The 11713-nt window shown below is 41.7% G+C and overlaps 2 protein-coding genes across 2 annotated transcripts; both read left to right on the plus strand.

The window, feature by feature from the left end:
• The first annotated feature begins 194 nt into the window (after positions 1–194).
• Positions 195–6862, plus strand: nol1 (RNA methyltransferase NOL1). Its single transcript, NM_001173650.1, is given in 17 exon segments — positions 195–252; positions 985–1112; positions 1279–1321; positions 1427–1494; positions 1649–1902; positions 2060–2126; positions 2129–2260; positions 2413–2612; positions 2747–2836; positions 3030–3117; positions 3270–3410; positions 4709–4848; positions 4946–5035; positions 5147–5269; positions 5455–5552; positions 5661–5797; positions 5908–6862. Coding segments are annotated over 16 exon segments (2244 nt in total). The 5' UTR covers positions 195–252; positions 985–1006; the 3' UTR covers positions 6375–6862.
• Positions 6863–7083: 221 nt separating this feature from the next.
• On the plus strand, positions 7084–11176 carry LOC106575935 (inhibitor of growth protein 4). The gene is made up of 8 exons (XM_014152690.2): positions 7084–7144; positions 7450–7521; positions 8055–8221; positions 8317–8431; positions 9299–9413; positions 9518–9662; positions 9801–9862; positions 10831–11176. The coding sequence occupies exons 1-8, from the start codon at positions 7108–7110 to the stop codon at positions 10868–10870; spliced, it is 753 nt and encodes a 250-aa protein (XP_014008165.1). The 5' UTR covers positions 7084–7107; the 3' UTR covers positions 10871–11176.
• The last annotated feature ends 537 nt before the right edge of the window (positions 11177–11713 follow it).

Genomic DNA, 11713 nt, shown 5'->3' on the forward strand with positions numbered 1-11713 from the left:
AATGAGTAAAGTTTATTTTCAGTTAGTATATAAAAGAGACTGAATACTTCCAACCTACTTCCAGAGTTTTAAAACTCTGTGCTCCCTCTGTAAAGATGAGCATTTTGCCTTCGTATATCACATGCGCCGGAAACGCATGGTTGTTTCTTCCGGGAATCAACGTGTGCTAGAAAAAAAACACATGTGCCTAAATTTGATCTGTTAACTTGAATCAAGGATCGAATAAATACATAATACTTTAACTATTGCAAGGTGAGTTTTTGAGAGTTGTAAACAGAAATGCCGTGATTGTTTGTGCCATACACAAGTGAATGAACAAGTCATGGTGACGGACTTGCACTGCGTATGTGATATCAAATTCCAACTAACATTCTTTACCGCTCATAGCAACCTCATGAGATGAGTGTTCGGTTGTCTCTAGAATGCAACTCGTCTGTTTTTATTAACAGAAGTCAATGTGTCGTTAGCTAATTACCAGCACATCATCATAATTGATACCATTGATGGATAACGTTAGCATGCGTGGAAATGTGTACTAACGATTAGCAGTTGTCAACTAATTAGCTAGATAGCTACCTAACATTCTTATGACGAGAATGCAGACTTGGCATATGAAAAGGACATTCCACGTATTATAATAACTAACGTTACATATTACACCGTGATGCTAGAGACGTCAACTTTTTTCTATTTCACATTGCTTTTTAATTCTCCACATCAGTGCTGGTCAGAGTTAAGAGGTGATATGTTCTCAGGTGCATTTTCAGTAAACACTTCAAGTTAAGCTGATTTGTCGTTATTTATAATTTTGTTATTTGCAACATTCTTGGAACAGATTCTGAGCAACATGTTACTGAGAATATAGCTAGCTACCATCTTTCAGAGTTGCCATCAGTGCATAGTTGGTGACTACTTTCATCCTATTCTGATCCTATGCCTTTGTGTGTAAATCCTACATGATCATGAGCTATATCTTCTCTCCAGACTACCTGTGTAGGTGTCAGTCATGGGCAGGAAGTTGGATCCCACCACGTATGTGAAGAAGGGGCCTGGGCGGAAGTCTAGGAAGCAGAAAGGAGCAGAGACTGAGCTGGCCAAGTTCTTAACGGATGGTGAGAGGGATGCTATTATAACATACAGCTTCTAAAGAGCTGAAGACATGCTCAGTATTCCTTCACTTGCTGGGAGTACAGTGGCACTAAAGCAAAGATGCATGACTGGGAATGAGACATGAAGCTTTAGAGGTTGATGCTCACTAACTATGCTTGTCATTTGTAGAGGATACTGCACCAAAACGACTGTCAAGCAGGTCCAGGAAAAGGTCAGTTTGTAATCTTTTGGATGTTACGTCGTCAATCCCTTTTTTAAACCACTATGTAATGTGTCACACGCTTTTGCTGATGATGATGATGGTGCTGTTTTGTAGAGCTGGGAAGCGAGCTCAAGTGACCAAAAAGCCCAAGGAAACCATTGAGAAGCAGGAGCCAAAAAAAGGTAAATTACTGTTAATTTGTAAGCATTGGGGGGGTAAGTCACCCCAGTCCATGTGGATCCAGAGTCAGACAGCCCCATCCATTTACTGTGTTCTCAATATAATAGCCATGAATGTCTATGGGGATTTAATTGGTTTGTTTCCCCTGTTCTCAAGGATTCACAGATGAAAACAGTGAATGGCTGAAGCCAGCAAAGAGGAAGCGTGAGGTCGGCCAATCGGATAACGAGGACGACAGTGACAGCGAATGGGAGCAGGAAGAGGACGAGGGACAAGAGGGAGGGGAGAACAATAAAGGGAAAAAACTGCTAATTGAGGGAGATGGTGACGATGATGACCTGGTTGATGACTACGGTGCATTGGAGGACAGCAGTGAAGGAGAGGGGGAAGTAGACGGTGATGGAGAGGAGGTATGTGAAATTATTCACTGAATTTGTGTGTCCAGGACATGTTCTAAATAGCAGAACAATGTTCGTTCTTCAAAGTTATTACTGTTCTTTAGCAAGGTGCTGAATCTTTGTCTGTTGAATCATCTGTTCCTTACTCCTCATTTCATCCCTCATTCAGCTGCTCCCCATCGAGCGAGCTGCCAGGAAGCAGAAGAAGCTGCAGGAAGCCATGGGCCAGGAGAGTGTGATGATGATGATGATGATGATGATAAGGGGAAGAGTGGAGATGAAGACATGGATGAAGATGACACGGTACAGGCTAATATAGATGAGATGGACAAATTTGTACTACCTGGAGCAGAGGAGATAGCAAAAGAGGGTGAGTTTAGAGCTTAAATTTGTACTTTTTTTGTTTTATTTTTAGATTTTACAGTTCTGCTTTTTGTTACGCCAGTTTACACATTGCTGCATGTTCTTTATCAGTGCCTGTGGACTCCGTCTGTAGTGAGTTTCTGTCTCCTGTGATTACAGGCGTTTTGCTTGTAGACCTGCAGACCATCCACCAGAGAATAAAGGACAACGTGGACGTTCTCTCTCACTTTGCTACCAAGAGGGAGGAGGGGAAAGAGAGAACAGAGTACCTCTCTCTCCTCAAAAAGGATCTTTCCACTTACTACAGCTACAACAATTTCCTCATAGACAAACTGCTGGATATCTTCCCAGTGTCAGAGGTGTGTCATTGCTTTGTTCTCCCAAATGTCATAGAAACACAAAATGAACAGGAATCTATGGAAGGTTACGTTTTGTTGTAACGGTTTTGTCATCATGCTGAACTAAGGCTTCCCTCGTTTTATGTGCTTTGTAGCTGATTGATTTCCTGGAGGCCAATGAAATTCAGCGACCTGTCACCATTCGCACCAATACACTGAAGACAAGGAGGAGGGACTTGGCTCAGGTAACAAATCTATTTCAAGTTGGATCAAATAAAGGTGCCCCAAATCCACTCCTACCCCCTAGGCATTTGTGTATGTCTGAAAGGATTAAGACTAAGGGTCAATTTGGAATTGACCAAAGGATCATTGGATGCTATTAGTAATACCTGTTCCTCTGCCAGACTGACTGAGTGACATGTCTGTTGTTTGTCCCAGGCCCTAATCAACAGAGGGGTGAATCTGGATCCTCTGGGGAAGTGGTCTAAAGTGGGCCTGGTCATCTTTGACTCCTCAGTACCCATAGGTCAGTACCAGCACACTCTAACCTTTTATATTTGTATGAAAGATTAGAATGTTAATTCTCTATTTACTACTGTTATCCTGCTTTCTGTGTGTTATGAGTAAGTATACATGAATTGATGAGTGTATACCCTAGCTGTGTTTTCTTGTTCCCAGGTGCGACCCCAGAGTACCTAGCTGGTCACTACATGCTGCAGGGAGCCTCCAGCTTCCTGCCTGTCATGGCTCTCTCTCCCCAGGAGGGGGAGACTGTGCTCGACATGAGCTCAGCTCCGGGGGGAAAGACCACCTATATGGGTGAGGATGTTAAATGAGAGTTGAATGACAATGATCACAATACTGTTTACTGCTGTTGGTCTCTACAATTAGCCTAACAATCAAAGGCAGCCTTTCTTGTGTTGCGACATGGGAGTTAGAATAGAAGAAAACAACATAATTTTGACATTTGGTTGTGCAGCAGCTGTTTTTCTCTTGCTATGTCAGTCAATAACCACGTTTCCATCCACACTTTTTATGCGAGTAAAGTCCTGATGTATAAAAATATTACTGTAAATGCCGACATATCATTTGTTCGGTCGACATTGGTGGGATCTTTTTGTCTGTAAAATTAATTATGTGAGAAATGGCGGTGAAAACGTGACTCGGGAAACCATGCAATTTATTAGATTACAGATGAAATAAGTTCTGATGAACTTCACAGGGTGGTGAAAGTGCACGGTGATGAACTTGATGCTCCTCTCCAATAAATATCCAGGGTCTTGTTCTGGTGACATGATGATCGATGCATGACTGCCACTTGACAAATAAAAAATATTCTCGCTCTCATCCAGAAAAGTCATGTAGACTAGCCTACCCGCACAGCATCTGAGAGCGCACGTACCAAGACCAGAGTCGGCACATTTTCTGTGTAACGCAACAGTTTTTGTGACAAAACCATCAGCAGAGTTGAAAAGGTGATGAAAACTTGAGATATTTATTCGGGAAACATGAAAAGTTAAGTGAAAAAGTACATTTTGTGTGAACTACGTCATCACGCAAGTCAGTTTATTGAAAACACACCACTTGTGGGAAAATGTGCATACTTTATGCAGATTTTAGAATATTTGCATGAAAATCTGTTGACAATTGGATGGAAACCTAGCTACTGACAGTTACTTAATTAGCCATGTCAGCAAACACTTTTTAGATTGGTAAGTTAGTCTAGCCAGCTATCTAATCATGGCCGAATACTGACCGGGCACGTGCCCAAGGGCCCTGACCTCTAAGGGGCCCCCCATTGATTTTGTTAGTCACTCTCACTCAGATATCATATTAAAATGGCATAAGTCATGGCAAAGTGTGTAGAATTGCAGGAAATTAACTTTAAAACTAAAATGTTTTGCCTGCGAGGTGGGGGAGCCCCCCAACCATATCTTGCTTAGGGCCCTCAAAAGGGGGCATGTTTTCATGTGGTTCGGTCCCACGAAAACACTTAATTTCTCATTTGGGCCTGATCCTGGAAAAAGATGAAGAACCCCTGATCTAGGGGCTTGACAGGCAAGACTTGTCTTTTTATTTGATTACTTATTTATTGTGTATATGTGTGTGTCCCACAGCCCAGTTGATGAGGAACACAGGTGTGATTGTGGCCAATGATGCCAGTGCTGACAGACTGAAGAGTGTGGTGGGCAACATCCACCGTCTGGGAGTCACCAACTCGATGATCTGTAACTACGATGGGAGGCAGTTCCCTAAGGTAATGAGAGAGGTTCTTGCTCTACATGCAGTTTATACATGTACTGTATGACACAATATAAGTATGTATGTTAACCTGTTGGTTACTATATTTGCAGGTAATGGGTGGGTTTGACAGAGTGCTGCTTGATGCTCCCTGCTCAGGCACAGGAGTAATCTCCAAAGACCCTGCTGTGAAGACCAGTAAAGTGAGAAAAAACCTATTATACACTACACGGGCCTTTAGATTTACAGTAGACACTGGCCTTTAATGACAACTTCCTGTTCATGTCTTCCTAATCCTACGTCTTGTCTCTCAGGACGAGTCTGACATCCTGCGGTTGGCCCACCTGCAGAAGGAGCTCATCCTGGCGGCCATCGACTCGGTCAACGCTGAGTCTCCCTCTGGAGGCTATCTGGTGTACTGCACATGCTCTATCATGGTGGGTACACAGTGTCACACTGACAAATAAACACAATCTAAATTGTGGGGCTTTACTTAAAGTGAATTGCAATGATTTATTGTATCGTATACGTTTTGTTGTTGTTTTTGCATGTACAAAATGTCTGATGGTTAAATTCATTTGGAGTAGAATAGCTGAAATGATGTTATTGACTTCATCACCAGGTGGAGGAGAACGAGTGGGTAGTGGACTATGCTCTCAAGAAAAGAAACGTCAAACTCGTCCAGACTGGACTGGACTTTGGCAAAGAAGGTTTCACCAGGTAAAGGGGTTATAAGAACACCACATTATTCACATTCATCCAGATATTTACCCGTACACCCTAACCATTTTCTCGTGCAATATGAACAAATATATTTCCTCCATTTAGATTCAAAGAGAGACGATTCCATCCCTCTCTGAAACTCTCACGTCGGTTCTATCCTCATTCCCACAACATGGACGGTTTCTTTGTGGCCAAGCTGAAAAAGTTCTCCAACACGGTCCCAACCACAGCAGTTGACAAAGGTAAAGTAGATGTCATCTTGGATCTAATAAACCACAATGCTTTGTCCAGTGTCGTGGAAACACCACTTGTGTTATATAAAACTAACATCCTGTTATTGTCACTATTCCAGACGGAGAAGAGGAAACCGAGCCATCTGAGGCAGTAGAGGTTACAGCTGATTCCTCTGATGAGGACGGGCCATCTAAAGCAGGGTCTAAGAACAAGTCCAAGAAGCAGAAGCCAGTCCCTGGCAAGCCAGCTGTGTCACAGAAGGCCACAGCCAACGGGAAGCCAGTCAAAAGCATCGCCAAGAAAACAACAAATCCAAGCACCATGAAAAAAAAAGAGAAACCAACCGGGCTGAAAAAGGCAAAGATCGCTAAGATGGATGGTGGGACTGTGAAAGTGGACGGAGAGCTCAAGAAGTCCAACACAGTCAAAACAGAAGGGGAGACGACCAAAGAGTCAAAGGAAGGGAGCAAGTTTGAGAAAAAGGGCGATAAACAGAGGAAATCCCCCATGCAGAGCAAGAAGAGAATGGGGAAGAACAAATTCAATAAGTTGAAGAAGCTGCTGAAAAAAGAGGTTGGACAATGAACATCTATAAAATGTTTATGAAAATGAAGACTGTAATTATTTAGCAGTTGTCGCTAGTCAGAGAGGTCTAATTGTCATGACAGATCAGTAATTTTCACAAGAGTTGAGCAGAGCATGTTAAGATAAATATTGCCTCCCTCCAGACTGAAAATCACTGCAGCAGACCCTCCATCTAGGGCCCTGAGCCTCAGTCCCCTTTGGAGTAGGTAGATGATGTCCCTAACCACACAGATACTGGATCATACATTTTTCATGGCCCTTGTGGATGATTGGTTCTAGGTTAGGAATATGGTAATATGATCCTAGATCTGTGGTCGAGGGCAACGTTCTTACTTCAACTCTCGTTAAACATCACAACTTCACATTTTATTCCTTCCTTGCAATGTTATATGTTCGGTTTAATTTCATTTTGTGTCCTTTGGTGAAATTGATATGTATTGTAAAGACTAATCCTTGAGACAATAAAATGTTTCAGATTGTTTTCCATATACCCCCATCTTGTGTTGGTTTTTATATTACTACAGTATTGTTGGCTGTGTATGACATCAAATATGTTATTAGATTTCATAAACAGTATGTTTAATCAATTACATTCAGTCTCTGACACAGTGCAAATACAATATCCCTATGCATTATCGATTGATAATAAAATACCGGTACTTAGATTTGATTTCGGATCAAACCAAAGAAGAACTCGTCCTCGCCGGAAGTTGTGTTGTTTACATTTTCCAAGATGGCGGCGGGAATGTATTTGGAACACTATTTGGATAGTGAGAATTTTCTATTATTTAAAAAATGTACAGAGAAGAATCTGCAAATGTTTTCGATAGTTCAGCTATAAATTTGAATTTCTCTGCATGTTTAGTCAATGCATTGCAAGAAGGAATGCTTTATTTGGAGAATTAGGCCGCTAATAGCTACCTAGCTAAGCCACACCAACGGTCGTTTTGCCTGCTAGGCAATAGCCTAGCTAGAGTAACATCACAAATTGAAGATACATTTGTTATACCAATAGTTTGTATTTTTAGTGACTATTAGTCAAAAGTTGTTAATGATTGTTCATTTCTCATCACAGGCATAGAGAACCTGCCATTTGAACTGCAGAGGAACTTCAATTTGATGAGGGACTTGGATCAACGTACTGAGGGTGAGAAATAACATTAACTACAACTGTTACCGACCAATTCACTATTCTGCAGAGTATGTGTGAACCATGTTTACAATGCATAATAAAGTAGCAGTCATCCCACCCACAAGTTGTGCATTTGAATTGCCCATGATGAATTTATGCAAATGAAATCTGTCTAGCCTCCATAACAACCAGATTACCAGGGCTAAAGAACATTCATGTCCACGGTCCTCAACAATTTACCATTCAATGATCTGCTAATCTTCAAACATCGTCAGGTCATATAGACCAAAAGCTGCACTAGAATTCTGTGAGGCGTCTTTACATAGCAGTACTTTGTTGAGCTTTTGAAGGGCACAGCCATGGGATTTCTTAGATCCATTCATACTTGTAAAAGCCCGAGATCCACATACTTCATAAATAAAATACATGTTATGTGGAAGCAAGTGACACGGTAACACACATCACATAAGGCAGATATTCCCAGACCAGTGGCATCAATAAAATTGCTTATCCAAACTTCTCACTCAACCCATCTGTCTTTCTCTCAGATCTAAAGGGGCAGATAGACTCCCTGGCAAAGGATTACACATCCAACGCCAGGACCCTCTCGTCTGAACAGAAGCTTACTATTCTGAGGCAGATCCAGCAATCGTACAGCAAAAGCAAGGAGTTTGGGGATGACAAAGTGCAACTGGCCATGCAGACTTATGAGATGGTCAGTAGTAGTACTCTGGAGCGTTGTGCTTCCTTTGTATTGGAGCCTTTGTGGGTCAGTCAAATGAATCCTAAAGTGCAGTGGTTGTTCCCTAGGTGGACAAGCACATCCGGAGACTGGACACAGACCTGGCCCGCTTTGAGGCCGACCTGAAGGAGAAGCAGATAGAGAGCACAGACTATGATTCCACCTCCAGTAAGGGAAAGAAAAGTACGTATTTAAAGTGTGTGTGTGTGTGTGTGTGTGTGTGTGTGTGTGTGTGTGTGTGTGTGTGTACGTTCGGGTCTGTTTCTCATGAGTGTTTGCCTTGTAGCATCTTGGCACACTTCAAAATATCAAATCATTCCGAGAAAAAATTATGGTAAATGTATTGTCATTTTGGAGTCACTTTTATTGTAAATAAGAATATGTTTCTAATCACTCTACATTCATGTGGATGCTACCATGATTACAGATAGTCCTGAATGAATCGTGAATAAAGAGTGAAAGAGGCATAAATATCATACACCCCCCCCCCTGTTATTGTAATGGTGAAAGGTTAGCATGTCTTGGCGGTATATTTGTGCGTCTAACTTTCTCACTAATCATTATTCACAATTCAGGACTATCTAATCATGGTAGCATCGACCTTAATGTAGAGTGTTTAGAAACATATTTTTTATTTACATTAAAAGTGACTCCAAAATGACAATACATTATTTACCATTCATTTCTATTAGGCACAAAATATTCTGAAACAACCAAAACAAATAGCAAATACATCCAACAAGTTTGTACAGTCACAAGCTTGATGTAATCGTTGTGTGCTAGGAATATGGGACCAATTACTAAACGTTTTACTATTTTAATACACATAAGTGAACTTGTTCCACAGCTTTTGGTCCCCTAAAATGGGGGTGACTATGTACAAAAAGTGTTGTAATTTCTAAACGATTCACCTGATATGGACAAAAATACCCTCAAATGAAAGCTGACCGTCTGCACTTTAACCCCATAGTCATTGTATAATTAAAAATGTCACTTACCCAAAACTTTTGGAGCTCACTGTATATTTAAAGCTATGTTTTGATATTTCAGGTGAGTCCAGGGGGCTGAAAGAGAAGAAGGTGGCTAAAACTCGGTCTAAAGTGAAGAGCTCCGATGAAGATGGCAGTCCGAAGAGTGCACAGAAGAAAGTCAAACTTCTCCAGCCGTACGATTGTTATTGTGCACTCTATCAATTCCTTCCTAGAAGACGATCGCCTTCATTGGCCTTAATTGTGTGTGTACTCACCCACAACTCTCTCTCATTGTCAGGGGGGAGTTCACTGCTCCAGCGGCTAACTTTGGGAACGTGCATCCCTCTGACGTGCTGGACATGCCAGTGGACCCCAATGAGCCCACCTACTGCCTGTGTCACCAGGTGTCCTATGGAGAGATGATTGGCTGTGACAACACAGACGTGAGTTTCCCCAGAAACCTCCCCAGAGTTCCCCCAGTGTGTGCACTGACCTGACCAAAATTGTTGTGTTGATCCTGGTTCTTGAAAGCTACAGTGTGTACAGACTTCATCAAACCCCTGTGTTGATTGTTTTTGCAGTGTTCCATCGAATGGTTCCACTTTGCCTGCGTGGGCCTGACGACGAAACCAAGAGGGAAATGGTGAGGGAATCAGCCAACCTACACAGACTAACCTCACTGGCCAGTTTATTAGATACACACATCTAGTACAGGGTCAGACCACCCTTTGCCTCTAGAACAGCCTGAATTCTTTGGGGCATGTATTCTACAAGTCAGAAACATTCCACAGGGATGTTTGTCCATGCTGACGCAATGGCATCACGCAGTTGCTGCAGATTGGACAGCGGTACGCAGTTGACACCAGGCAGGATGGGTCCATGGACTTACGCTGCTTATACTAAATCCTGACTCTGCCATCAGCATGACCCAACAGGAACCGGGATTCGTTGGACCAGGTGATGTTTTTCCACTCGTCCGGTGTTGGTGATCGCGTGCCCACTGAAGCCACTCTTCTTGTTTTTAGCTGATAGGAGTGGAACCCGGTGTGGTCGTCTGCTGTAATAGCCCATTCGTGACAAGGATCGATAAGTTGTGCATTCCTAGATGCCGTTCTGCACACCACTGTTGTACTGCTCTGTTATTTGTCTGTTTGCGGGCCCGCCTGTTAGCTTGTACGATTCTTGCCCTTCTCCTTCGACCTCTCATCAACGCTTACAGTTTTTGCTCACAGGACTGCTGCTGACTGGATGTATTTTGTTTGTCACATCGTTCTCCGTAAACCGTAGACACTGTCGTGCGTGAAAAGCTCAGGAGGGCAGCCGTTTCTGAGATATTGGATCCGACACGCCTGGCAATTGACGATCATACCACACTCAAAATCGCTTAGGTCACTCGTTTTGCCAATTTTAACATTCAATCAAACAGTAACTGAATGCCTGTTTTATATAGCAAGCCACGGCCATGTGACTCACTGTCTGTAGGAGCGATCCATTTTTATAAACAGGGTGGTGTACCTGATAAACTGGCTGGTGAGTGTGTATCTTACATAACGGAAATAATGATGGGATTTTAAGGTTTACAACTGAGTATTTCCTTTTTTCTAACTGCAGGTATTGTCCACGCTGCTCTCAAGACAGAAAGAGAAAGTAAGCCCCTAAGGTAGAGGGGCCAACCGATTGTAGAGTCAGGATACTACGTTAGTAGTGAAGAGAAAGTAACATGACAGTTTCTGTCCCCAGGATAGTATTACATTGTTTATCGGTCTTCTAGCATAGAACAATTGGTGCTTTATTTTTTTGTTTACTTGATTTTTCTGTCTTGGTTTAATGCAGTGTGAAGGAGATATGTGGTTACAGATGTATTTAACATTGTTTCAAAGGTTATGAGAGTTGCTTTGTGTGTTTTTTTTTTATGTTTCTATTTTTTTGTAACTGAACAATAAACACTAAAATTTGACAGTTAGTGTCCATAATACTGTACTATGCGTGTGACTACATGTAATTGACTGGAGTGAAGTGGATTGACGTATTGTAATGGATGCTGTGTTGGACCATCGAGAACTGTTGTGCTTTTAAGTTTGTTACATCATTTTCAATTATATTGTGTGCGCTCTAAAAAAAAAAACGTATTTTAGCCTGACAGAGTGAGTGGGGAAATGTTAATTTAAGACATTAGTACTTTTATCTGTCAGTTGATTGAACTACATTTGACTTTTTACATTTTCAAAATGATAGATCTGGTTTAGAGAGAATACATTTCATAAGGGAAATATCAATACTGTAGCTGACACCTGGGTACATGTGAGGAAAATTGTATTTTCAGTTTGAATACAGTTACTACCTCATCAGTCTTGTCCTTTTTGTCCTTTATCATGTAGATTGGTTCTGAACAGCATAGCTACAATTGTATGTTGCATGAGGTTATCAGATTTACTGTACTTGATATTGCAATATTTGAGTTTGCAGTAATGTAGTATCAATAACATTGTTGCGT

Source organism: Salmo salar, chromosome ssa02 (assembly GCF_905237065.1).
Source record: "Salmo salar chromosome ssa02, Ssal_v3.1, whole genome shotgun sequence".
Lineage (NCBI taxonomy): Eukaryota > Metazoa > Chordata > Actinopteri > Salmoniformes > Salmonidae > Salmo > Salmo salar.

Coding starts and splice junctions, on each gene's coding strand:
- LOC106575935 (XM_014152690.2), top strand. CDS start 7,108: ATGGCGGCGGGAATGTATTTGGAACACTATTTGGATA. Junction 7,522..8,054: donor CTTGGATCAACGTACTGAGG/GTGAGAAATAAC, acceptor TCTTTCTCTCAG/ATCTAAAGGGGCAGATAGAC. Junction 9,414..9,517: donor AAAGTCAAACTTCTCCAGCC/GTACGATTGTTA, acceptor TCTCATTGTCAG/GGGGGAGTTCACTGCTCCAG.